A 26,634-nucleotide genomic window follows, 5' to 3' on the forward strand; every position below is an offset into this window, starting at 1 on the left:
AGAGATTATACTCTGTGGAAAGAACCAGATTAAAAAATGTTCTCGTTCCTAAGACAAGTAGAGTCTTGTAGATAGATGAAACCTAGATTATGTTTGCCATAGAATAATAATTTTTTTTTCTTTAAATGAACTAGAAGCAATGGCTAAAAAATCAGAACACCACCACATTTTCAGTGCTAAAGAAACCTATTTGCTCAGTCATTTCCATTGCACAGCAGGTACGAAGCCTGTTGAAATTGGCTTGATATTTGTGACATAATTGCCTACCCAAATCCATATTAAAACCACTTCAAAGCCACAGCAACACACACTCTGAACTCAATTTCAAACTGATTCCTTAAGTCAGAAACCCTGCTGGTTATGCTCTGTGAGTTTTAAGGATTTTTTTTTTAAAGAAACAAATAGACATCTGAAGAGAAGAGTAACAACCTCACAGAAAACTGGTGAGGGAGTAATTTTACAGATTTTGGTTTTAATTTCATCTAGTCAGAACTGGAATAAATACTTATAACTAGCATAGTATCACACAGTGGAGTCCTACTGTGGACAAATTTGAAATCTTTATTTTTTTTTTTAAATCAGGTCCATTTGTGTATAAATCAAATGGTTTATGGGAATTTTTTAAAATTCTAGTTATTCAGGAGAGAGAATAGCTAGAAGCCAAAAAAAAAAAAAAAATCATTTGACAATCTCAAGTAAATAATTATCTCATAGATATTATAAAATTTTAGCAGTTACTCAAGTGATAAGGCTAGGATACTATTTATGCTTAGATGGACTGATGAAATATATGCTGGAGAACCCTCCTCTCTGACCAAAACCTGAGCAGATAATATTATCTTGACTTCCCTTAATGATAACTTATCATCCTTTAAAAGATGAAACACATTTGGGGAACTTCTGGACTCAGCCAGTCAAGACATATTAAGTTCCTTTGTGCCAGGGGCTGTGATAAGTGCTGGGGATACAAAGAACAACAAAATATAGTCCCTGCCCTCAAGGAGCTCACAATGCAATGGGGGAGATAATAAACATAAGTGGAGAATGATCTGGGGGCTAGAAGGAACGGGGGGGAAAAACAACTGATTAAGAGCACAAACCCAAAGTAAAGATATAGTCTGTCTTTGCTGAGTTGAAGTCATCAGACCAAAACGAACTATATTCTAGGGTTTCAGAAGAAGGACTGACAAGTAATTCAAAGATTAGTGACTCAACAAAAATTGTGGAGAACAAGAAAGGTGACAAAGGACCAGAGAAGGCCAAATATTTTGCAGTTTTCTAAAAAAGGAAAAACAGAGTGCAAATTCTAAGCAAGTCAGTTTAACTGCCTGGGCTTTAGTTTACTCATCTGTAAAATGAAGAGGTTAGATCACATGTTCACTAAGGTTCCTTGTAGCTCTAAATCTATAATTCTGCGATCTGATTTGATAAATGCCAGCCTTTTATCTGATACTGTTCACATCAAGGTTTTATCATATTCTGCAACTGCTAACAAGTGAAGTGTGTTAGCTAAATGTTCTTACAGCTCTGGTAATTATATTTGCTAAAGATTAAAAACACATTACCATTATTAAATATGAGGTCAGATCTAAAGAAAACTTTTGTGGAATCTTATAGTCATTTTTGAGACGTAAGTGTTGATTATCTAAACAGAATTTTAGTTTTGTTGCCATTCAATTCAAAATAAATGACTGGCATTTTGTGTTTATGAAATTTGAAACTTTTTTAAAGAGAGAACCCTTTTCTCACTAAAGTGAGAAAAATTATTTAAAATTTATTTAAAGCTGAATAGCACAAAGAAAAAAAATCTAATAAAAGTCTCCAACACATTGGGGCATGAGGTCCCAGGTCAGCATCTCATGGGATTTCTACCAATACCAAGTTGTGTGTGCTTTGAGAGGCAACAAAAAGCTGTCTACTTCCTAAAGTTACTAAATGCTACTAGCCAAAGTTCAGAGCAAAAAGTCCAAAGAGAAAAAAAGGACACCACTACTTACCTTGTATAACACATTTCCTTCCTCCATTAACTTCTGTAAAAGTATAATCAGAATATCAGGTTTGGAAGTGGCCATTGCCCAAGCTGCATTTCCTACAAAACAAATGTATTCAGTAGTAAACAGGATGCAGCAATACTGGGAGGAAGAAATTCTAATCTTCTTACTACCCTATCATGTTTTAAAACTAAGGCTGGCTTGAAGAGCTGCACTTGCAGACAACACACAACCCACCGAAGAGGACCGATGGTTAGTTTTCCAGCATTCAGTCAACAAAGGAATGAAAGAATATGGGAAGTATACCCATAAAACTACTCTATCTTAAGATATCTGCTACACAAAAAATAGTTACTGATATCAAGCATTTACTTCTGCCAGGAGTAGAAGGATCCCAAAGAAAGATTTCCTCCTTCCTAAAATGCGTATCAACATTGGTAGTAAATTTGTGTCCCTGGAGCCACCTCTGCCTCTTCGGAGAAGCTTACATGACACATCTTCAGCACAACACTTAATGTTACCAACATCAATATTTCACTGAAGGCTGTATGTAGCTTCCTAACCTGTTAAAATACAGGTGGTGAGCAGAGACAAGCTGACCGCTAAGGTCTCTATCAGCTCTAAACGCTGGACTGGATGAACTCGAAGGCCCCTTCCCTCCCTCTCTAACATTCTACAATTTTCTTTCTCAGAATGAAGTCTTGGATTTAAAGGATTCCAACATACATATGTAGGCCCAAACCAACAGGCATGTAAGGGCTAGAGGGGAAATTTTAAAGGCTGCAACTCCTATCTAGCACTACATAGACTGCTCTCATTTCTATGGTTTGCATTTCCTGTAAGAGTTAAAATTCTTTTGAATGCTGGCTGAGCCTTCATGATAAATTTTTAGCTTGGTCATGAATATAAATAGTTTGTAGTCCCCAGTCTGGCAACTAAGTGGTACATTGGATAGAGTGCCAGATCTGGAGTAAGGAAGACCTGAATCCAACCTCGGACACTTTACTAGCTGTGTGACCCTGGGCAAGTCATTAGCCCTGTTTGCTTCAGTTTCTTCGTCTGTAAAATGAGCCAAAGAAGGAGATAGCAAACCACTCCAATAATTTGCCAAGAAAACCCCACATAGGGTCATAAAGAATCAGACAACTGAAAAATGAATGAACAACAACAAAAAGTCCTCAATCTACACAAGAAAGCATATTTTTGTTTTTAGATTACCTGGGATGGATATCAATATTTAAAAACAAACTGGACCAACACAAACAACCCAAAGTTCATTTTGTGTTATCAGTGAGTCACCTCAAAATATTCCATTACTGCTACTTTAAAAACAAATTTCTTAAGTTGTAGGAACATCATGTTAAGGAGCTATTATACGGCACTTTATGGCTTTTAAAGTGTTTTCACAGGGAAACAAAAGCCTGCTTGAGATGCTTACTAACATTAATTTTTGAACATACAGGTCAAAGAATTCAGAGCTGGAAGGAACCTGAGACATCCCTTTAGTTCAATCTCATTTTACAGATGGAGAAACTTAAGTTTCTTTGTTTAGTTTCAGAAAGGTCAAATCACAGGTAAAGTATCATTAATCAAAGTTCAAAACCCAGATCTTCTTATTCTAAATCCATTTGGCATATTTGTGTTAAACCAACTGCCGACTCCTAACCTGGAAGACAACTCTGTATGCATTCCTAGAATGGTGGTTTGGAACATATTTTTCCCCAAAAGGTACTATGATCCAGTGGCAAGAGAATTAGATTTATAGTCAAGAGGGCTCTGTTATTCTCCCTGTAGGTGATATTCCAGGTTCTTCCTAGCTGTGAATCCACTAACTCCTGCCCATGTATTTTTAGATAATCATTCTCCTCCTTTCTCCCCATGTGACATTCTACCAAAGTCTTAATTCTTCCATAGAACCTTTCAGAGTAACCACAATTGGCTGTCAGGTGGCTAATGCATCACCAACTATCTATACCCCCAAGGTCACTATGAACAAATGGATATTGAAATGAGAGCAAATTCCAAATATTTGACTTTTAAAAATCTATTGGTTTTCCATTAACCCATTCTTAAACTTGAGCCTCATCCCACCTGAGAAAAAAAGGGAGTTTTACCAACCTAATTTGGCTCCTTTTCTCAGTAACGTGACCACAACAGATGTGTTCCGACAGCCAATTGCCCTGTCCAAAGGACGCATGCCACTGTGGTCCACATGCTCAATGACAGCTCCTTTTTCCACAAGATAGAGCACCTATAGCAGGGACAAAGTCAAGCCCTTTTAGTTACCATTACACAGCTGACAGGCACGGGTGCACAGTGGATGGGCCACTAAACTTGGAGTCAGGAAGACCTATATTCAAATCATACAACAGACACTATGCCACTTACCTGTGACCCCAGATGAGGTATTTAACCTCTCTGTGCCTCAATTTCCTCATCTATAAAACAGCCAATGCCTAAATTTAACAAGAATCTCTCTTACCTTTTCATCTGGATATAATGGCAGAAAAACATACTCCTGCCTTTTATTTTAGAAGCTGTGACCATTGGCATTCCTGAAGGGAGGTGATGTAGAAAATAAACCCAAAATGACCAGATTATATGGCTGGAAGCCATCCTGTTATACTAGGCTGACTTGTTTTAATGCATGCATGTAAACAGGTGCAGGCAAGAGCCCACACACAGGTGTGTGCACACACACACCATTCCCAGGCTAGGGAAACCACAAGCATACTCTTATGCCACGTTACTTAGGAGCCGGTATTATTGCCATCACAGGTTAAAGCAACAGACATTTTGGAAAGATTTAGATCAACAAGGCGAAGATGTGAAGCTAGGATGAATATGTAATCCAGGAGCACCCACCATGTGTACTTGAATATAATTAACTTCAAGGCAGAGGAAAATGAATCAAAGAGTATTGTGTCATTTGGAATGACAAGTGTGAAAGTACAACAAGGGGAAGGAGTGATGATCTGATGTCACTGCCATGACTAGAAATAGGTATGAGAGAAAAGGGAAAAAGATCTCTATCCAAAAGGCACTATTTATAATGCCTACAATTCTCTATGGGAAAATGTCCTACATTCAACTTTGATGCTTCAGGAGACAGAGAAAGGAGAGAGGAAAGGAGGAGGAGGGAGGGGGGGAAGAGGGAAATAGAGATGAGAGAAAGGAGGAGAAGGGCAGGAAGAAATAGCAGAGGTAGGACAGGGATGGGTAAAAAAATACTTTTGAAAATCTGTTTGAGAAAACTTGACAAAATTTACTGGGTGTGAGGTAATTACTCTAATTGTTTTGAAGAACTTGGTGATCAACTGGCTGTCTGAAGGCCTCATATGATGGTAAGCCTACTAACACCTCCCCAAGGCAGTCTATTCCACTTACAGATAGACAACTAATTGTTAGGATGTCTTCCCTTCAATCAGGACTAAATCTGTCTCTATACCTTCTATCCTTCCATCACTCCTAATTGGACTCTAGCAAAATAAGCTGAATACTTGAAGCACTTCTTTTGCAAGTATTCCAAAAACACGTGAAGATCTGATACATTTTAAATAGTCCCCCAAATTTTTTATATTTTTAAAGCATGCTACAACAATGATAAATAATACACAATTATCTGATTATCAGTCTCTTAGATGGTGATTTTACTATGGTCTGTATATAGATAGTTCCATCTAAGGAATTACAGACATAACTTTATTTTTGGCTAGGCAATGGGGTTAAGTGACTTGCCCAGGGTCACACAGCTAGTAAGTGTCAAGTGTCTGAGGTTGGATTTGAACTCAGTTCCTCTTGACTCCAGGGCCAATGCTCTATCCACTGTGCCACCTAGCTGCCCCCAGACAACTTTTAATCACATGTTTCAATCCCCATCTGTTAATATTTGTATTTCTGTCTAAATATTATCTCACTTTGAGAGGCTAGATGAAAAGATAAGTCCCCTTCCCCCAAAAGTCTAATAAAAATGCCATCTACATGTTTCATATGACATCACACTCAACCACACCCTGGCAGTTTTTCACTTTTTGATATTTACTTCAATTTTTCTTAACTTTAGCCCTTGTGAAGTACAAACAAATTCTTATTTCTTAACTAAAAAGTGGGGGTGGAGTTTTTCATCATTTCACTTTTACTTACAGTATCTGCATCACCATAAAATGCTGCGAGATCTAGGGGTGTGCGCCCATTCTTGTCTGTTTGATCTATTGTAGCTCCTTTCTCAACCAGGTATTGAACCACTCCCCTATGGCCTTTCAGACATGCCCAGCTTAATGCTGACAGTCCCTCTTTATCCAGAGAAGAAATAGCTGCACCTGAAAAAAAAACAAAAGTCCATTCACAGGAGAGTTGGTCTGAATTGCAAAAGGAAATGTTAAAAAGCAAACACATTCATGCCATCCTGCCAAGAAGGCCTGTTCCTGAGTGCAGTTAATTTTAATTAGGCCTTAATGAAAGATCCTAATAAATTATCTCTCTGTCCATCTACAAACATGTGGATATATGTTACCTTCGGACAGCAAAAATTCCACAGTGCTCAAATGCCCCTCGCAAGAAGCCACCATGAGTGGGGTCCGACCTTGCTTGTCACTTGAGTTCACATCACAGCCATGTTCTAACAGCAATCTGACAATCTAAAAAGGAACACTTGGAATAAATTTATTTCCATAATACTTTAAACCTTCCCCCTCCCCCAACCCCATAGGTTCCTTCCTTTAGGAAGGAAGCACAACAAAGTGTTATAGTTATTTTTAAAGGCTACTACTTTGATGATAAGACTAATAATAATGCTTAAGAAAAACTCTGACCTCAATCTGCTAATGACATCATACTAACAGTTATGGACATGGAAGAAAATGGTACTTGAGGATGGAGAATAAAGAGCTATCATGGTCCATGGTAGGAACAGAAGGGTAAATTTGGATAAAAATTAAGAAAACAACATTTAAACAATGAAACACACTAAACTTCCTTTGAATCTATTAGGATGAGGCAGGTTTGGACATTATAACTTCTTTTAAAGACCCCAAATGTTCAATAATGTCCCTGGAGGTGACCCATCCTCTTAACAAAGCCCTTTGCAATTCACTGATATTGCATAAGCAGATTTTTCTACTACAATGTCCTGATGCTTAGCCTGCTTCCTTGGAAAGGCGCCAGAAATTAATCTTAGGAGTCAAGGTTCTCAAAAGCCTCTGTTCAGTGTACTTTCAATTGTGTTTCTCATCACAGAGGTGTCTATTGCTGGGTTTAAAGAAGGAGCTAGACAGCAAACAAGCCAGGCTACTTTTAAGCCACTTGTTCTGGCTGCAATACTAATCCACTTGGTTTAGGCAGTCTAACACCAGAGAGAAGAAGCAGCCAGTCTTGAAGCAGGGAATGAATGGCATGTTATGTTACACCAATGTATTAAAGACTAAACCTTTAGAAACTCAAAGGAAATTTGGGAAAGAACCCTTGTGTCCAGTGCTCACGGAGAGTCATTCAGAGCTTCTAGCTGTGGAACTATTTTTGCAAATCACTGCAGAAGCAATTCCGTGACAGGAAATTTTATCCAGGAAATTCCTTGTGTAATGAAAGAGTACAGACCAGCTGCTTGCATTCCATGCTGTTTCCGGTTTGAGGACATCCTGCTACCATGAATTAAAGGGGACCCCACCCTAAAATCCAATGCCAAAGAATTTCACCTGTATTGTGCTATGGGTCTGGTAGGACATTTTTTTTTTCTATTTTCTAACAAAGGCCCACTTCCAACTGTACTCAGTTGCCAAAAATAACAGTAACCAAAAAAAAAAAGATCCATTATGACAAATACTTTATTACTATAACTGTTCCTACCTATCCTGTCCTTATATTCTTCTCCCAAGAATATCCTCCCGACCTCCAAAATATGGGAAGCCTTCATTCAGAAAATAAGTGAAAAAGCTTTTGTCTACCACCCAGCCATCAAAATCCAGCTTCCCTGGCTCATACTGCAGACAGTGTGAGGCATCTTGTTTCAGATGCTTGAGTTTATAGACATGAGAGTTGCTCCTTGGGGGGGAAAAATACGAGAAAGTTCACAGAAGGAAAAGGTTTGAAGAAAAAAACACAGACATGGGTCTAGTAAGAGGTTTGCCCTGAAGGGCAGGGGGAAGTCCCCTTTCCCAAACGAAGTTCCCACTCTCTGTCTTGTCTCTGTGGAGCAGAGTACCATCATATACAGTACCTGCCAGTGACCCTGGCGCACCGCACAGAACAAGGGTGGGATCCCTCTTTTGTTGGTTCTGGATACAGTTGCTCCATGTTGAAGCAGTAATTCACACACTTCCAGCTTCCCTCTTCCTGAAGCAGCTGTTAAAGCTGGGGGAAGATCCAAGAGGTTACTGTTATCATTGTTATCAAGACAGTACAGACAGTCCACTCCAGTGGTGGTGTTTTGTTTTTTTAAAGCATGACTTCTGATCAAAAAGAAACTGACGGCCTTCCAACTACAACTAGGATCCAAAGGCCACCTCAGACAAGAGTAGAAAGCAAAGGGATGGAGGAATGGGATGGCTCAGGTATGAACACTATGCCAGAGGAGATTCTCCCCTACTCTGATTTTGCAAAACACAGTGGCCAGTGGCTTTTCTAGGCAGAAAATACAACATTCCGGGGGGTGGGATGGGAAAGGCCCTACTCTAATAAGGACTCCTCAAAATAAGCACTATGCAGATATCTCTAAATTCAATTCAATTCAGCAAACACTAATTAAGCACCAACTATGAGCCAGTCACTGTGGACAAAAAGGTAACACTGAGACAGTACTTACCCTCAAAGGACTTACACCTCACTATGGAAAAATACATTCAAGGATAAGTAAATAGAGTACATGGAACAAAAAATATTTTAGAGATATGAGGAAGGCCAGAAACCAACAACTTCTACAACAAAGAACTATAAAAGGCACCGGCATATTCAGGGATTCTGCTTATTAGTGACCTCCTTGGGTCAACGAGTAGAATCTTTTGGTCAAAGAGTATGGATATTTTAGTCACTTTATGTGTACTGGTCCAAACTGTTTTCCACAATAGTTGTACTGATTTACAGCTCAACCAACAATGTACTCATTCATCTATCTTCCCACAACACCTTCAACACTGATGAGTTCCAGGGGGGAGCTAGGTGGCTCAGTGGATAGAGCACCAGCCCTAGAGTCAGGAGGACCTGAGCTCAAATGTGGCCTCTTATTTGACCCTGGGCAAGTCACTTAGCCCCATTGCCTAGCCCAAAAGAACAAAAACAAAAAACAAAACAAAACAAAAAAACCATTGACTAGTTCCATTTTTTGTCAATTTTACCAGTTTGCAGAGTGCGAGATGAAACCTTTGGCTTGTTTTGATGAGCACTGTTCTTCTTGTTAGTGATCTGGAGTACTTTTTCAAATGGTTCTAAATAGTCTGCAGTTCTTCTAAGAACTGTTTGTTCATATCATATGACTACTAATCTATCGGAAAATGGCTTTTGATGTTAGAGGTATAGATGATATAGATACAAAGCATATATAGTCATTCACACACACGTATGAAGAGGTTTGTATATCTACATATACATATACATATACACATATGTGTGTGTATACAAAGTTAATTGTTTCTATATCTTGGATACCAAGCCCTTACCAGAGAAATATGATACAAAACTACTTTGAAACAGAACACTTACAGCAGCACTTCTTGTGGTAACAAAGAATAAAAAACAAAGCAGATGCCTATTGATTAACAGGGGTGGGGAACCTTTGGCCTTGAGGCCACGTGTGACCGTCTAGGTACTCAAGCGTGACCCTGTGACTGAATCCACACTTCACAGAACATATCCCCTTAAGAAAAGGATTTGTTCTGTAAAACCTGGACTCAGTCAAAAGGTTGCACCCATTGACCTCGAAGGCTACATGTGGCCTTTCTGGTCTCGTGTTAAACCTCTTTGTGTATTCTTGTTGCAGCCAAACTGAATTACTCCACTTCTATTCCGCACTTGTCCTCTGTGCATTTTCCCAGACTATATTCTATTCCTGGAATGCCCTCACCCCCATCTCTGCTTGCTTCAGTCACTACCTTCCTTGAAGGTCCAACTCAAGTGCTACCCTCCCCCCACCCTATCCTGACAACTTTCCCAAAACCAGACCTCAGCCCCAAACCTGTCAACTCCACATGTGACAATGTTCTCTCCTACCAACTCATGCCATAGGGGCATATAATTAGAGCTGGAAAGGGCTTTAAGATCTAACCTTGTCCTTTTACATATGAGAATACTGAATCCCACAGAGGTTAAATGACTAGCCAGAGGTCACAAAAGTAGAAGTGGCAGAATTGAGATTCTGAACAACCCAGGTTCTCTGATTCCAAACCCAATTTTTATTTTTCTCTTATAGCACTCTGTTTGAAAACCATAGTTAGCATTTGGACGTTTCTCAAAACCTCCACTATCCATTAAGTTGTATGCAGCAACTCCACATTCTCAACCTCACATATAGTGGGCACTCAGTGTTGATTGTTGTATCTGATTAAATGCCAATAGCAAAAGAACAATAACTGTGAAATAAATGAGCCTGTTAGTCCTTGGCACTGTTAAACAGGTGGGTCTAAAAATAGCTTCAGGGAGGACACTAAGAATAACTTCACTGGTGTCACCTTTCCGGCTAACTGTAATCTGTTTACCGTGAGGTGTCCTTTCTGGCCCAAGAACAGCTGTGAATGATGCTGACAACAATGGCAAGTCATCATTCTCAGCTTGATTAGATTGGTACTAAGGAAACCTTAAAAATCACTAAATACCCCCCAGATGACTGAAACATGTAAATGAATACTGCATTCACATAATTTTAAAAATTAAAAAAACTGATGCAATTTGTTCTCACATCATCAGGAGAACTCTTACATAAACTGAAGCGCTAGAAACTTAAAGATCCAAATAAATCCCCGTCTAGTTCACCACATTAGTTCAGGTCTTCATCACCTCCCTCAAGTTCTCTTTATTCCAATACACCTTCCACACAGCCACAAAAGTGGTTTTCTTTAACGCAGACCTGGCCACGTCATCCCCCCTAAACCCACAAACCTCCTCCCCCCACACTGCCTGCTGATTAAAATGTAACTGGGTATAACCTATATTGAATTGTATGCTTTCTCAATGTGGGTGGGGGAAGGGAGGAAGGGCAAGAATTTGGGACTCAAAATTTTAAAAACAAATGTTAAAAATTGTTTTTACATGTAACTGGAGAAAAATAAAAATGCTAAATAAAAGCTTAAAAATAAAAAAAAACTAAAATGTAATTAGAAAATATTTACAAATGAAAATGCAAGCGAATATAGCAAATGTTAATATGCCAGTTTTAAGTCAATATGCAGCCTGAAGGTATCCTTATGTGCAGTTTAGTGGCCCTGGTTTTAATGGGAGTTTGATACCACTGTGTCACACAACAAACTCCAGTGACTCTCTGTTCCTCCCAAATAGCACCCCATCCCCTATTTCTGTGCCTCTGCAGTGGCCCTCCCCTTAACTGGTACTGCTTTACCTACTTCCCAACTTTCTATTTATTTATCCTCTATGTACTTCTATAGGAAGTGCTTGTCTCCTCCATTAAAGCAGAAACTCCTTGCCTATAGAGATGATGCCATTGCTTGTGTTTCTATCTGCAGCACCTACCACAGTCCCTGGCAATTAGTAGGAGCTTGAGAAATGCTGGGTAAGTGACTGATAGTTCTGAATCTGGAAGGAATGGAGGAAAGACAACCTTCTTGATCATTTTTACCCAGAATTACTACAGAAGTCCTTTAAGTGAGCATCTTGGCCAAGGGCTTCATTTCACTGATGAGGAAACTGAATCCCAGGAAAGTGGTGACTTGCCTAAAGGGCACAGCTAGTCAAGAGCAAAATGAGATCTGAATCCAGGTCACTGGACTCCAAATCCAAGGCTCTTTCCACTATACCATGATGTCTAGTATAAGCCTAACTAGGAAAATCAGAAGGAGGTCAGCGGGCCTGCCCCTCTCCGGCACAATGTTCACTCTCTCCCAACATGGGACTGATGGTTTTCGCTCAGTGGCAAACAGGCCCATTTTCCCAGAGCACTGCATTTATATAGGCCTCTGTCTTGACAGAAGACTTAAAGCTGTTTGGTCTATTTTTTGCAGCAGACAGCATGGGAAAAAAAATAAAGGAGGTCATAGATCAAGAATTCCAATTCTCAATTTCTCCAATCCTTATTTTGGGCACAGAAAGAGATAAGGATCCTGCCAGGTCCTAAGTATTTCTAATATTCTGTGAGAGTCTGTCTATACTTCTTTTCTTAATTCAAGTTCTTTCCCACACTCCCTTTAGAAATCAGAGAATCACAGATCAAAGAATCAGTTAGAAATTGAGTCCAATCCCCCTCATTTTAAGTAGGTGGAAACTGAGAAATACAGTGACTTGCTCAGGGTCACACATCTAGTAAAACTCTAAGGTGAGATTTGAATCTAAGTCTTCCAGCTCAAAGGCCAGGTCCATTGCTCATGCTGCCTCTAAGGGCTCTTATGAGTTCTGCAGTTCGGCCCAGCAGGGGAGCATCACATTCAAAGAGTTTTAGAAGATCTTGTAAAAGAGGAAACAAAAGCCCATGGAATGAATCACTGCAGAAATGTCAACCAGCAGCAACACATATAGCTGTTGTCCACCAATGGTCAGTGTCATATCTAACTTACAACAGAAGCACACAGGCAATTATTGGAATGCCTTCAATTCAGTCCATCAGTAAGAGTCAATCAAATTGGCTTGATTAACAATCAATCCCTTATGACTTCTTTTAAAATGATTAAAAATTGTCTTTACTGCTCTCTACTTCCAATAGCAGAAAATCACCTCCAAGGCTAAAGAAGGTGTAACCATACCCAATTTATCAGGGAAGATAATCTGTAAAATGCTGCTGAAACCTCTGGGAAGAAGGCCAATGAGCTGATTAATGAGGTCCCAAGTGAATAATGCACCAAAATGGAAGGTGTCTTGTTGGCTGAGGGTAGAATACTTCTAGGTGCCATGGTACTCAAAATGGATAGTATTTTCATAGCTACCCAAACTCAGAGTCAGAATAAGGGGGTCCAGGCATGTACTACCTCAGTCCTTGTCCAATATGCATCAAGAAAATGATTCCTTAGCACATAGGAGGAGTCAGGGGCCATGCCCCGACAATTGCACTTCAGGACTGGGGTTTCCTGCCCCATACCTCCATAGCAAGCTAAGGTCCCAGCTATAAAAACCTCAGAAAACCACACTATCCCTAGTTCAAGATCGCTTTCCAAAGTCAATAATGGGCTAGGTAATTCTTGGCCTCTTAGACTCCAAAGAACCTGGAAATGCTTCGTCTACCCCCATGTCCCAGTAATGCTAATTGTGGTTCATCAGGGAGGGGTCAGGAAAGGGGCTGGGTCTCCTAAAACAGAATCAATGTATAATATACTGCATAGAGAACTGCCTTTAGAGCATATACCTCCTCTTATACTCCAAAGAAATTTCAGGTGGCATACAGTTATGGAGCATGGGTCATTAATTCATGAAACATTTACTAAATGCCCACTGTATATCAGAAATTACATGACGTACTTAAGACACCAGGATGAATAAGGAACAGTGCCTGTACTCAAGAAGCTTAGATTAGTTGGACAGTAAATCTAGGGACCTAAATAACTGTAAGACAAGTTAGAATGTGACTAGGACACAGTATAAACTGCTATGAAAGAACAGGAGGCAAGATCATTTCTTACATGGGTGTGGGAGGGGAAGAAATCAGAGGAGACTTCATGGAAGAGAGGACACCTGGTTATGTGCTAAGGGATGCACTCTCCTGAGACAACAAAAATGCAAAGGCACGGAAGGATAAGTTGAAGGAATACCTAAAGTACTTCGATGAGAGGTGAAAGAAAGCTATAAATGGGGGAGCCAGAAAAAAAAACAAAAAACTGCTGTAGACAGTAACAGCCAATGACTGACTTTGAGAGGCTTGGCTCTTCTCAGCAATGCATGGATCTAAGACAACTCCAAAAGACTCATGATGGAAAATGCTATCCACATCCAAACAAAGAACTATGGAGTTTGAATGCAGATCGAAGCATACTATTTTCTCTCTCTTTTTTTGTTGTTTTGTTTCTTCTTTCTTGTGGTTCCTCCCATTAGTTCTAATTCTTCTTTACAACATGACTAACATGAAAATGTTTGATATGAATGTCTATGTAGAGCCTATAATCAGACTGCATGCCATCTTGGGGAGGAGAGGAAGGGGGAGAAAATTTAAAACTCAAAATCTTACGAAGTGAATGTTGGAAACTAAAAATAAATAATTTAAAAGAAAAACTGCAAACAAACACAGAAGCCACATAAGCTTCTATTTGCACGTAGCAGTTTGATAGCCATTATTTATTTCATAATACCCTAATGCAGCGGGGGGGAACCTGTAGCCTCCAGGCCACATGTGGCCCTCCAGGTCCTCAAGTGCAGCCCTTTAACTGAATCCAGCTGTACTTAAAGACCTAGAGGGCCACATGTGGCCTTGAGACCGCAGGTTCCCCATCCCTGCACTAATACCTACCACCACAAAAGAGGTGAGACAAATATTATCAGCATCATCATTTCAAAGACAAAGAAACTTAAGCTTAGAAAGATTAAGAAAATCTTCCAAGATCCCAGTTAGCAAATAGAATGAGGACTCCACCCTGGCCATTCTACTGACAAGTTTGGGGCTTTTTCCCCAAGTTTGTTTTCCCACCCCCTTCCCAAGATGGGGCCTCGGTCACATACAGCAGTGGCCTGCCCAAACCACAAACCTTAGAACGGAGCTACAGGAGTAGAGAACAATTCCAGTTCTCATCACCATTTCTCCAGCTTCTATTAGCTCCTTCTCATGTTTCTACCTTTCCCCCTTTCTCACCAAAAAGGCAAGAATAAGACACACAAATAATCCATCAATCAACAAGCATTTATTAAATGCCCACTAGGTGCCAGGCAAAACTCTTGGCAGCGATGCCACTATAATGAATAAAACAATCCGTGTACACTGCACAGACACACATACTACATACATATCCAGTCACCAAAACTCACAGCGCAGGCAAGGAACTCAGGTATTCAATAAACATTTGCTGATGAATCTAAAAAGTATTCAAGGGCTAAAAAAAAAAGTTCATCATTTCTCGTCCATTTGGCACTTTTAGTGGGGCTTTAAATCAACGTTTTTCTGTCACTGCTTGTGCGGAAACTGAATTCATCATGAAACAGCACCATCAGCGATGACAGCACTTTGCTAAAAATAGATGCATCCACGGCTTCAGTGCAGAGGCAGCCAGTCAGCCAGAGCCAGGATGGTGAACTTTGGGGGAGACGAGAGGTCAAGTCCAGGGGCCAGGTTGGGGATTTCTCTTTCCTTCTCTCTTTCCCTTTAAAGCCAAATGTTTTAGTCATGAAAGCAGGCTAAAAGATAACACTGATGAAGAGATAAAATCCACCCTCCCCCCAAAATGGAGGTCTGGCAGATATGCTCACCAGGGAATAGGCAGGCAACAATTGTGAGCTGTACAGGCTCCCAATAGGAGAATCTAATTCAGTACAACTATTTAATGGAGATATCTTACTTGACAATAACACCGATAAACATAACAAGACTTGAATTATTCCCTACTTTCCAACCCAGAGTTAAATTTATCTCTTCCCATCACTTCTAGTTCTTGCATTCAGCAAGTTCCAGCACCGGCAACGACGTCAGTATACCATATTCAGAAACAATCAAAACTAAATAACAGCCTACAGCATGCTCAGCAAACAAAGTCATGGCAAAACTATGCTCAGGAATTCCGACTATTCTACTGGAAAGGACCACCTCTGCTCTGACTAACTAATACACTCCGCAAAGGTTCAATGCACTCTACCATAGGCAGGGGGTGAGGGGATTTGAGGGAGCTGCTCAACTGCTAAATCAACCACTGATGCAGAGTGGAAAAAATGAGAGCAGCCTATTAAGATGAAGGCATACAAATAGTGTTTGGCAGATCCTTGGTCCCTGACCAGCAAGATTAAAGGGGAAACACAACTGGGGTGTCAAGGGTGAGGGGAGGAAAAGGTGGGTTAAGCAAAGACTACTGTAGTATACAAGACCATCTGATGTCAAGTCTCGATAACACCCCAACATGAAATTACAGAAATCGTATTTCATTGTCATTAGAGTTACATGAAATAGGAACCTTAAAAGCCACTGACAATCTGGACGAAGTTTTACCTCTCAAGGTCAATATTTGCTGTGACTGTGGATTTGGGGTCAGATTAACATGAGCCCAGGTTCCAGCTTCGCTGCTGTGGGACTGTGGCAGCTATGTAACCTTGTGGGGCCTGTTTCTTCATATGTTAAATGAGGGGGTTGGACTAACTAGTTAAGCTCTTAACTGCCTTTCACCTCAAAATTTCTGGTCCTATTACAAGAATGTAAGCTCCACTAGGACAGGCATTGTGAGTCTTATTTAAACTTTTTATCTTAGGTAAAAAGGTAACTTTTTATCTAAGTGGGTGTTTCTTCAAAGTTTGTTAAAGTGAATTACTCTGGAAAAAAAAAATGAAATCATAAGTGGATAGAGCACCGGCCCTGGAGTCAGGAGGACCTGAGTTCAAATCCAGCCTCAGACACACAACTGGGCAAGTCACTTAATCCCAATTGCTTCACCAAAAAAGGAAGGAAGGAAGGAAGGATGGAAGGAAGGAAGGAAGGAAGGAAGGAAGGAAGGAAGGAAGGAAGGAAGGAAGGAAGGAAGGAAGGAAGGAAGGAAGGAAGAGAAAGAAAGAAAGAAAGAAAGAAAGAAAATAAAAGGAAAGAAAGAAAGAAAGAGAAAGAAAAAGAAAGAAATCATTACTAATTACAAATGCTAACAAAACATCAATTTGAGTGGAGATTTCAAAAGCATTCACCTATTGGACAGTAAGCTTCACTAGGCATAGAAAATGAATTATTTACAAAAATTAAAACAACTTATCAGGAACATATCATAAGATAATTGCAAGGTATACTTATATGTTATGTATTAGTACAATAAATAAAAATCTGTCTGCATAAACAAGTATACGTGTGGGTTCTGTGACAAAGAGATCTCTGTTGGTTCCCTTAGTGGTCACTGTTCCTCTGACTCGGAATCAGGAAGAATCAGGAGTAGGCAGCATGCTAGGGTACACGGTAATCAATTCTTCTGAGGTTTCACTTAGCAACTAGCCGTGGCAACGGTGGCCACAAACAATCACAAACTGTCTACGCCAAGACACCTCAAAGCAGAAGAGCAGATGCTAATGGCCACTCTCCTACTTCGGTACACTTCTTAATAAATAAGGGAGGCAGCAGGAGGCTGCTTACCCCCAACCTAAGGCCTATGATTCTCAGAACACAGCTGATGTTTTTATTTCTGGAGGAAGAAGAATAAAAGTATACTTAGAAACACGAGGAAAATGAAGATTTTTCCAGCATTTAAAGACTGACTAATCTTTTCATCTAATACCAAATCCACTTACCACAAGTTTGAAAGAACTAGTCAGTCTTTCAACAACAAAAAAAAAAATGTGTTTTCAACTTTATGTCCTGTGACTGCTTTGCTAGACAAACATCACATGTTCATAAAATCCCAGGGGAAGAACACGCAGATTAGGCAGGGCCCTTGGAGCTCTGAAGATAATACAGCATTCCATTCAGCATCTCTCTCCCACAGAGGGGGGTACTAATAGGCTGTCTAATTATTAGATCCATTTACCTCACCAAGTCTTTTAATAGATGGGAGACTGGCACAAGTCTGAACATTTTGTGAATTTAAAAAATTCTCTGTAACAACATTTCTGGAATCTTTCTTAATGTTTTCTGCTTGAAAACCTTCCTCAGTAAAGCAAGGAGAATTTAAATGTATGATTCAAAGTAGCCTTGCAGACATTACAGAACTTGGGGCAGCTAGGTGGTACAGTGGATAGAGCACCGGCCCTGGAGTCAGGACGACCTGAGTTCAAATCTGGCCTCATACACTTGACACTCACTAGCTGTGTGACCCTGGGCAAATCACTTAACCCCAATTACCTCGCACCCCGCCCCGAAAAAATTACAATACTCATAGTTAGCTGACACTGCCTACGAAAAGTTGGTATCATTATGGTGGGTCCCATATAACAATAGCCTTTAAGCCATGTTTGGGAAGAGGAGGAGTGAGAGCTATCACATAAAACATTCTCCAGATGCCACTTTTTTTTTTCTGGACTATATTAAGTGGCTGGAAAGCATATCTACCTAGATATGATTAAAAAAAAAGAATAAATTAAATTTGGGATCTCTATTCATTTGTGGAACACTCTAAACAATAAGATTGCTGTAGAGTTACAAACTGACAGGCCAAAAATAACACTTTTTTAGTGTCATTTGCAAAGCATAGCTTACTGACCCTTATTGACCTCTTTCCTACCAAGTAGCCTGGGTAAGCACCAAACTTTGAAATGTCACATACCAAATACAATTATTTATGTCTTCCTCTTCTACATTTATGAGTTCTTTCTCCCCACGGATTAACCACTAATCAACTAATTCTAGAGAAAGACTCCTAGCCAATTTGTTAAATTAAGGGAATGTTTAGCTTATGCTTCAATGCATTTTAATATGATTACATTTCCTTGGAAGAATGTACCAGCTACTGAGAATTTTTAAAAATTCTCAAACAGATGGTTAGATTCAAGGTAAAAAGAACAACCATCTAAACAAAACAGAAAAATAATAAAAGATTTCAAATCAGAAGAACTGCTTTAAAATGGGCAGCTAGGTGGTGCAGTCGATAGAGCACTGGGCTTGGAATCAGGAAGACTCATCTTCATGAGCTCAAATTCAGCCTCAGACACTTATTAGCTGTGTTACCCTGGCCAAGTCACTTAAACCTGTTTGCCTCAGTTCCTCATTTATAAAATGAGCTGGAGAAAGAAATGACAAACCACTCCAGTATCTCTGACAAGAAAACCCCAAAATGGGGTCATGAGGGTTCAGTCGGACGTAACACTTTAAAAACCAAATAATGATGATAAAAACCGAAGACAGTTTGAAGAAACAAAACACGGGTGTAATGCAATCTAACAAACATGCAGCAAACATCGCCATAATAGAAGAAAAGAACTCTACAATCTATTGCTCCTTCTTCTCTTAAAAGGATTGTATTCAGAACAAAGAGAGGGGGATATATCCAATGCATGACATGGAGTTTACACAGCACTTTTAAAGTTTGCAAAACACCTTACATATGTAATCTCATTCGATCCTCACAATTCTCCAATTACATCAACTTGGCCCACATGCCCTAAGCTATCTCTGGGTGTCTTCCCAGTCTCATAAAGTCATAATCAAAACTATCAACAGATGCGTGTGCCAAATACACTATGAAATACAACTGTTGGAAAAAGAATAAAAATTGCCTAATAAAATATTTTCGACAATTATGACACTAAAATTGCTCAGCCATAAAAGTCGAATGCCATAATTAAGTAAGCGAGGTCAAGGTTAAACTCACTTATCTGAAAATGGTCTGAACCCTGAAGGACAACTAGGCTACAGCCCCAAGGGTATTCTCAGTTCATCCATGAAAGTGGAATCTCCCAATAAAAGTAAGAAGTGAAATGGCCGCAGAATATGACAAATCCAACCAGAACACTCCAGACTACTGCTTATTCCCAGGCAAATTATCCAATTGGGATTTTTGAAGGCTTAGCAGATTTCTCCTATGGTCTGGCCCTCTTTTCCCCCATTAAGTCCCCCTAGTGGCAGCCCCAATTTTTAATAGTTTTCTCCATCTCCTAATACCTAAGTAAAAGGTTTTTAATCTTGTGTTCTGAATTTATCCTCTCTATTTTTACTTATTATTCTAGCTTTTTATTGCAAAGGACAATGAGATTTCTTCTGCCATCATCCTTACAGCAGTTTCTTAGAAAGTAAACATTAATATTAGAAAGAATGAATTTGGAGTATTTTTAACTCCTACATCCAGAAATATCAGGAAGTTGGTGAGAACCTGAAAAGCTTCTAAAAACAAAATATTCTGAGATACACTAAAAATAGAAACGCAGTTTTTAAACTTATATCTTATAAGAGAAAAGCTTCCAACTATTGTTCAATTCAATAACAACAATAGCTGCTCCCACTTATAAAAGCAGTCTGTAGTTCAGAAAACACTTCTCACATCAACCCTGGGAGAAAGGAAATAATAAAGTATTATTATCTCCATAGTAGAGATGATGAAACTGAGGCCTGAAGGTTTGAGTGACTTGTCCAAAGTCATGCTACTGATTAAGTGGGAGAGGTGGACATCTTTGTGAACACACAGAAGGATCCTGCTCAAGGTCTTAAAAGGGGGTATATCCCAAACAGATTATACAGATAGTAAAAGGACCCACACGTACAAAAATATTTATAGCAGCTCCTTCTGTGGTGGCAAAGAATTGGAAATTATGGGGATGCCCATCTTTGGGGAATGGCTAAACAAGATGTGGTATATGAATGTAATGGAATACTATTGTGCTATGAGAAATGATGAGCATGCAATTTCAGAAAAACCTGGAAAGACTTAAGCGAACTGATACAAAGTGAAGTGAACAGAACCAGGAGAATATTGTACACAGTAACAGTCACATTGTAAGACGATCAACTATGATAGACTTAGTTCTTCTCGGCAATACAATGATCCAAGACGATTCCAAAAGACTCATAATGAAAAATGTTATCCACATCCAGAGAAAGAACTATGGAGTCTGAATGCAGAGTGAAGCATACTATTTTCAATTTGTTTTTTGTTTTTTCTTTCTTGGTTTTTCTCTTTTGTTCTGATTCTTTTTTCACAGCATAACTAATGTAGAAATATATTTAACATGATTGCACATGTATAACCTATATCAGACCGTTTGCTGTCTTGGGGAGGGGGAGGGGAAGGGAGAGAGGGAGAAAAATTTGGAACTCAAAATCTTACAAAAATGAATGTTGAAAACTATCTTGACATAATAGGGGACAAAAATACTTAAGTGAGAAAAAAAATTTTTTGATTAAAAAAAAAGGAGGGTATAAGCATCACTTGAAATGAGTACACATACCACTTGGCTAACTATTTTGAACTGTGCATGTCTGTGAACTCTGAAGAGAGAGATTTGTTAAATAAGAATATAAGGAGTAGTTCTAAGGTATGGCGATCTGGTGTGAAGCTTGTGTTAACACAAACTCACAAATGACAAATTATTTGGATGAACTCATTTAAAAGAGATAAATGAAGCAAGAAACAGCCCCATTATAGTACAAAGAATGATGAACTTAGAGTCAGAACTGGTTTTAAATTCTAGATCAGCTGCTTACATGTTCTGTGACCTTGGGAAAATCACTGAACATCATTGGCCCTTAGGTCCTAATCTCGAAATTAAGAGGGCTAAACTGGATAATCTCTAGGTTGCCTTCCAGCTCCAAAGAAAGAGAGGCCAGATTTAAGATTAGGGCTGTACAGATTATCTAGGCCAACCCAATGCTGGACAGAGACAGAATATAAATCCAAGCCTTATGACTCCAAATTCAGTGGGTTTTTTTTTCATTATACTATCTGCTCTACATTTCTTTATGAATATTTTACCATTTGTGTGTCACTAAAGAATTTCTCCTCATATATTCTTAATGATCAGCAAATTTTTTACTTTGTGATGGAAAACCTAACTCTATCTGCTGATGATAAGTAACTTTTCAAAGGCAAGAGATCAAGCACTTGAACTCTGTTCTTCTAGCATATAACTCAGGGTGGGGGCAGGGCCGATCCAGATAATCACACCACTTCTCTACCAATAACCTTGATGAGAAAAGTAGGCTGAAAGAAGGGGGATTTTAATCATGGGGGTAATTCTGGGAGGCAGGGAACACTTCCACGGAAGGCAAAATGACTGGGGCAGCAGTGTGAGGAGGCAGAGAAGGCCAGAGCATGGGAACAACTAGACTATTGGAAAACCGAAAAGATGAGAGAAAGGGGGCGGTGGAACAAAGAGGACAAAATATGCTGAGAGCAAATTTTCAAGAGTGCTGGTGGTCAGCACCAATTGCTTGTCTTGTTGTTCAGTTGTTTCAGTTGTGTCCGACTCCATGATCCCACTTGGGGTTTTCTTGGTAAAGACACTGGAGTGGTTTGCCATTTTCTTCTCCAGTTCATTTTACAGATGAAGAAACTGAGGCAAACAGGGTTAAGTGACTTGCCCAGGGTCACACAGCTAGTAAGTGTCTGAGGCTGGATCCGCACTCTGGTCTTTCTGACTCCAGGCCTGACGCTCTATCCACTGTGCCTCCTAGTTACCCAACTGCTAGTCTATTGGACATCAATTCACATACCATCTTTAGTTGTTCACAACATGGTATATATAACATTTCCAATGAAGCATCCTGGTGCTTATGAGAATGTGCTAAATACTGAAGCAACATTAGTGAGGCTGTTCAGAATGGACGTCTACTATGTCTACTAGGTGTAGGAAAGTTACAAAGCAAGTAGACAACCAACAACATCATAGCTTTAGAGTTGAATGGGACCTTAGAGACCATCTATTCAACCTCTTCATTCAAAAGGTAAGGAAACTGAGGCCCACAGAAGCTAAATGACTATGAGATAGAGGCAGAATCTGAACCCAGGGTCTCTGATTCCAAAAACTAGTGTTGTGTTTTTTTTTTCCATTGTACCATGATGTTGGCTATGCCATTAACTATTCCATGCTCTCAAACTGACCCTACCTTCTCCAATCAGAGTTCTCATTCTTTCTTACTTCGTCTCAGTGTCACAAGTACAACAAGGTTACTTTCTTATGCAATTTACACAGTACAAAGTCTGCTTCTAAAGCATGCAAGATTGGAAAAAAAGACACATCAAGAATTAAGGACAATACCCTCATTGTGGCCATGCAACTCCAAGAGCTCTAAGCCATTTATTGGGGTGGCTAGGTGACACAGTGGATAGAGTGCTGGGCCTGGAGTCAGGAAGACCTGAGTTCAAATCTGGTCTCAGACTTACTAGCTGTGTGACGCTAGGTAATTCACTTAATTTTGTTTGCCTCAGTTTTCCCATCTGTAAAATGAACTGGAGAAGAAATGGCAAACTACTCCAGTATCTTTGCCAAGAAAACCCCCCAAAATCAGAAATGACTAAAAATATCTAAACAAAAACAACAAAGCCATTTACCAAAAGATAAGAACAGGCAGCTTTCAGAGGAGCAAAAGAAAGTCAGCAGCAACCATATGAAAGAGTATTCCAAATCCCTAATAGTAAAATAAATGAAAACAATTTTGAGGTCTCACCTCACACCTATTAAATTGGTAAAGATGACAAAAGCCCCAAATGATAAACGGTGAAGAGGTCACAGGAAGACAGGCAAAATAATGCACTGCTGATAGAAATGTAAATTAGTCCAAATGTTCAGGAAAACAATTTGGAATTTTATTTTAAAAGTGACTAAAATAAACATACCCAAAGTAACCATCACCCTGGTAAAAAAAAAAATGTATAAAAACACAATGATACCACTACTAAATACATTTTCCAAAGAAATCAAAGAGAAAGGTCTGATACAGGACAAAATTTTTTCTGTAAGTCCTTTTTCCCATAGCAAAGAAGTAGGAGCAAAGTGAGTTTCCAATGATTGAGAATAGCTAAACAAATTGGAGTATATGCATGTAACATAACATTGCTGAACTATATGAAATGCCCATTCAAAGAATCTTGGAAGATGTATATTAAATGATAGGGAACCAAGTAAACAGAACTAGAACAGTGACCACAATAACGTACAGGAAAACATCACTAGAAGACTGCAGAACTCTGATGGATACAGTGACCAATTATGACTTCAGAGAAGTTGATGAAGGCTTGATGATCCATCAACCAAGAGATGATGAACAAAAGGTATGGGATGAGGTGTCCATTTGAAGCCATGAACAATTATCTTGGATTGTTTTGCTTGAATGTACTTGTTTGTTACAAAGAAGAAATCTGCTTGGGATGAGAAATCGTTGGGAAATGACAACATCTGGTGGGGAGAGGATCTACACCAGTCAAGGGTGTACAGTATTCACACTGGGCATTACATCATTGATCCACAGAAGGAGCTGACTATTACGGATGACCACGAGGGTACTTTAAGTGAGTTGACCAAGGTGACAACGCCAGCCTGTGTCTGAGAGTGGACCGGAATCCTGGCCTTCCTCACTGCAAAGATAGGTCTCTATCCTCTATATCATACTGTCTCTCATGTGAGATTTAGAGAGGATAATAGAGATTTGGGAAACAAATGTAATGGGGGGATAATTGAACCCATGGGCATGAACGCACTTACTAAAGGAGCACGAAGAGGAGAGAGCCCAGGGCAGACAGTAGTTCTCAGAGATGAGATTTGTTTGGAAGCTCCACGAGTCATACATGCTATCATTATTTCCCACAAGTGACCAGATTTCTCACTCTTGGTTTCTTTCCTATTCATTCACTCAGGGGCGAATGGATCTAGAGAGTTGTCATCCAGCCGGCTGAAGAGCCAAATTATGTTCAAGCATAAATCTGAACATGAGGGCTTTTCCTGCCCTCAGGGCAAATTTTCTTAGGAATTCCAAATCACCTTAGAATTAAAGGGATCTTAACCTTGGGAGAAATTGCATCTCTATTTCAAAATAATTGTTTTCCTTTGAAAACCTCTATATTTTAGTTTATGTATTTAAAAACATAATTGTGAGAAGAGGTCCATGAGTTTCAGGAGCCTGACAAGGGGGTCGATAACAAACAAAAAGAGCTCAAAAACCTTTGTTTTGGATATTCTTTACTTAAGAGTTTTATCCAATATCTCACAGTCAGCCAAGAGCCAAGACTGAACTACAACTCAGTCTTCCCTATACTCAGTCTGGTGCTCTATTCTATCAACCCAGGGAAAAGGAGGAATCCGAGGCCATGGAATCTTAGATTTAGAGCTGGAAGGGGCCTTAGAGACCACCAAGTCCAACCCTTTTATTTTACAGATGAGGAAACCAAGGCTGAAAGAGGTTAAGCCTTGTCTCAAGTCACCACAACTACTAAGGTCTGAGGTAGAATCAGAATTAACTCCTTCCTGATTCCAAGCCTACTGCTCTATCCACTGAGACACCTAACTGCCTCTCTTCCCTGGAAGAGTGAAGGGGATATTACAAATGGAGCTGGTCAGCGGCACACTATCAAAAGCTAGTTAAGAGGAGACAATGGAGAAAGATTAGACTGAAAAGTGCTATGCTAATGGGAAGAGTGACAGAGAGAGAAGGCATCATATCCAGGGGCTGATGGAACAAAGAAAAAAAAATGTCAAAGAGAAATAATGAGCAGACAAGGCAGGCAAAGTTACAATAACACACAGGGCCCAGTAAAAGTTCCGCCTGGTCATCTCAGCCCAGGAAATGCTGAGCTTGCTGTCTTATGTCTTTAAAGTCACATCAGTGCCTCTTGGTTGATCAGAGGTTCACTGGCAAGCCAGCTGAAGAATGCTATGAGCTGCATCCCAGGCTTCAAAAGGGGAATATGAAGATAGATGGTTATGTATGAGGTTTGGGCAAGTACAGGCTGAACCATCGTTTACTTTGTATTAAGATTGATGGGACATCCATAATTTGTGTCAGTGAACACAAGCCCCTTTGCCATCAGCAGAAGAGCAGCTTAAGGGAAGGGAGAATGGAGGCCGGGGTGGAAAGAGGCCTCCTGCCATCCCACCCCTCCAGAGCAGCATTTCTAAGGCTTTCCCAATCAGCCAGCTTAGTGAACCACACAGCACTTTCTTCAGGCAACATGAGCTTTTACAGTTTAAACAGCCTTCAGTAACTAGTTTAAGCGTTGCTGAACATGCTGCAGGATATCTTGTTTTATAGGCAATGGGCTCCAATAGGAAAGAGAACAGAAAAGTGGGAAAACTTTCTGTTCATTCAATTACAAAGCAACCTGGAGTGTTAAAAGTAGAGAAGCAAACAAGACTGAACTCAAGGAAACAAATGATGAGACTACTTTTCTATAAATATGCCCTTAATTTTATTAGGGACAGTGCCCTTAACACAAAAGGGCCAGGATTCAAGATTACAATGCTAATCCTAGTCTTTGTGATACAAATGGAACTAATATCACTTCAGCTTTCAGACCCTCAGTTTCCAAACCTGTAAAAATCATGGGTTGGTATAAGACTGTTAAAGGCCCCCTCCTACCTGGAATGCTTTGGCAAATTTTAATATAAAACTATTATCAACACACAGACTATGTTTTTAAAAGACTATACTATTTTACAGATATACTACAGTATTTTAATACAGTACATAGTAAAATTATACAACAAATCTGACTATACTTGGGAAGAATTATCTGTAACCCCTTCATTTGTAACTCTTACATAGAAAGGGTTATATTGGGGGAGGGGGGAATAAATGAGTATGGAGTGAGAGATGTACCAGCAAAAGCATCAATAAGACATTTTGAAAAACAAAAAGGAGAAAATAAAAAGTTCAGAAAGGAATATAAGACAGCGATTTTGACACTACTGGGAAAAAGTTAAATGTTTTAAAAGCTGATGTTTTCATATACAGTCCTCTTTTTTGTATTAAGAAATATCC

General features: G+C 39.5%; 1 protein-coding gene across 2 annotated transcripts in view; it reads right to left on the reverse strand.

Moving 5' to 3' along the window:
- The window catches only part of LOC114045951 (protein TANC1-like), a 265,490-nt gene that overhangs the window by 5,855 nt on the left and 233,001 nt on the right, over window positions 1–26,634 (reverse strand). For both annotated transcript variants that reach the window (XM_027866163.1, XM_027866164.1), the window contains 5 exons: window positions 8,203–8,336; window positions 6,505–6,628; window positions 6,135–6,310; window positions 4,110–4,242; window positions 1,998–2,089 (listed from right to left, as the gene is read on the reverse strand). In XM_027866163.1, the coding sequence (XP_027721964.1) occupies window positions 1,998–2,089; window positions 4,110–4,242; window positions 6,135–6,310; window positions 6,505–6,628; window positions 8,203–8,336 (659 nt within the window). The remainder of the gene's footprint in view (window positions 1–1,997; window positions 2,090–4,109; window positions 4,243–6,134; window positions 6,311–6,504; window positions 6,629–8,202; window positions 8,337–26,634) is intronic.

The sequence above is a fragment of the Vombatus ursinus genome, unplaced genomic scaffold (genome assembly GCF_900497805.2).
Source record: "Vombatus ursinus unplaced genomic scaffold, bare-nosed wombat genome assembly UNPS02014779.1, whole genome shotgun sequence".
In the NCBI taxonomy this organism is placed as follows: domain Eukaryota; kingdom Metazoa; phylum Chordata; class Mammalia; order Diprotodontia; family Vombatidae; genus Vombatus; species Vombatus ursinus.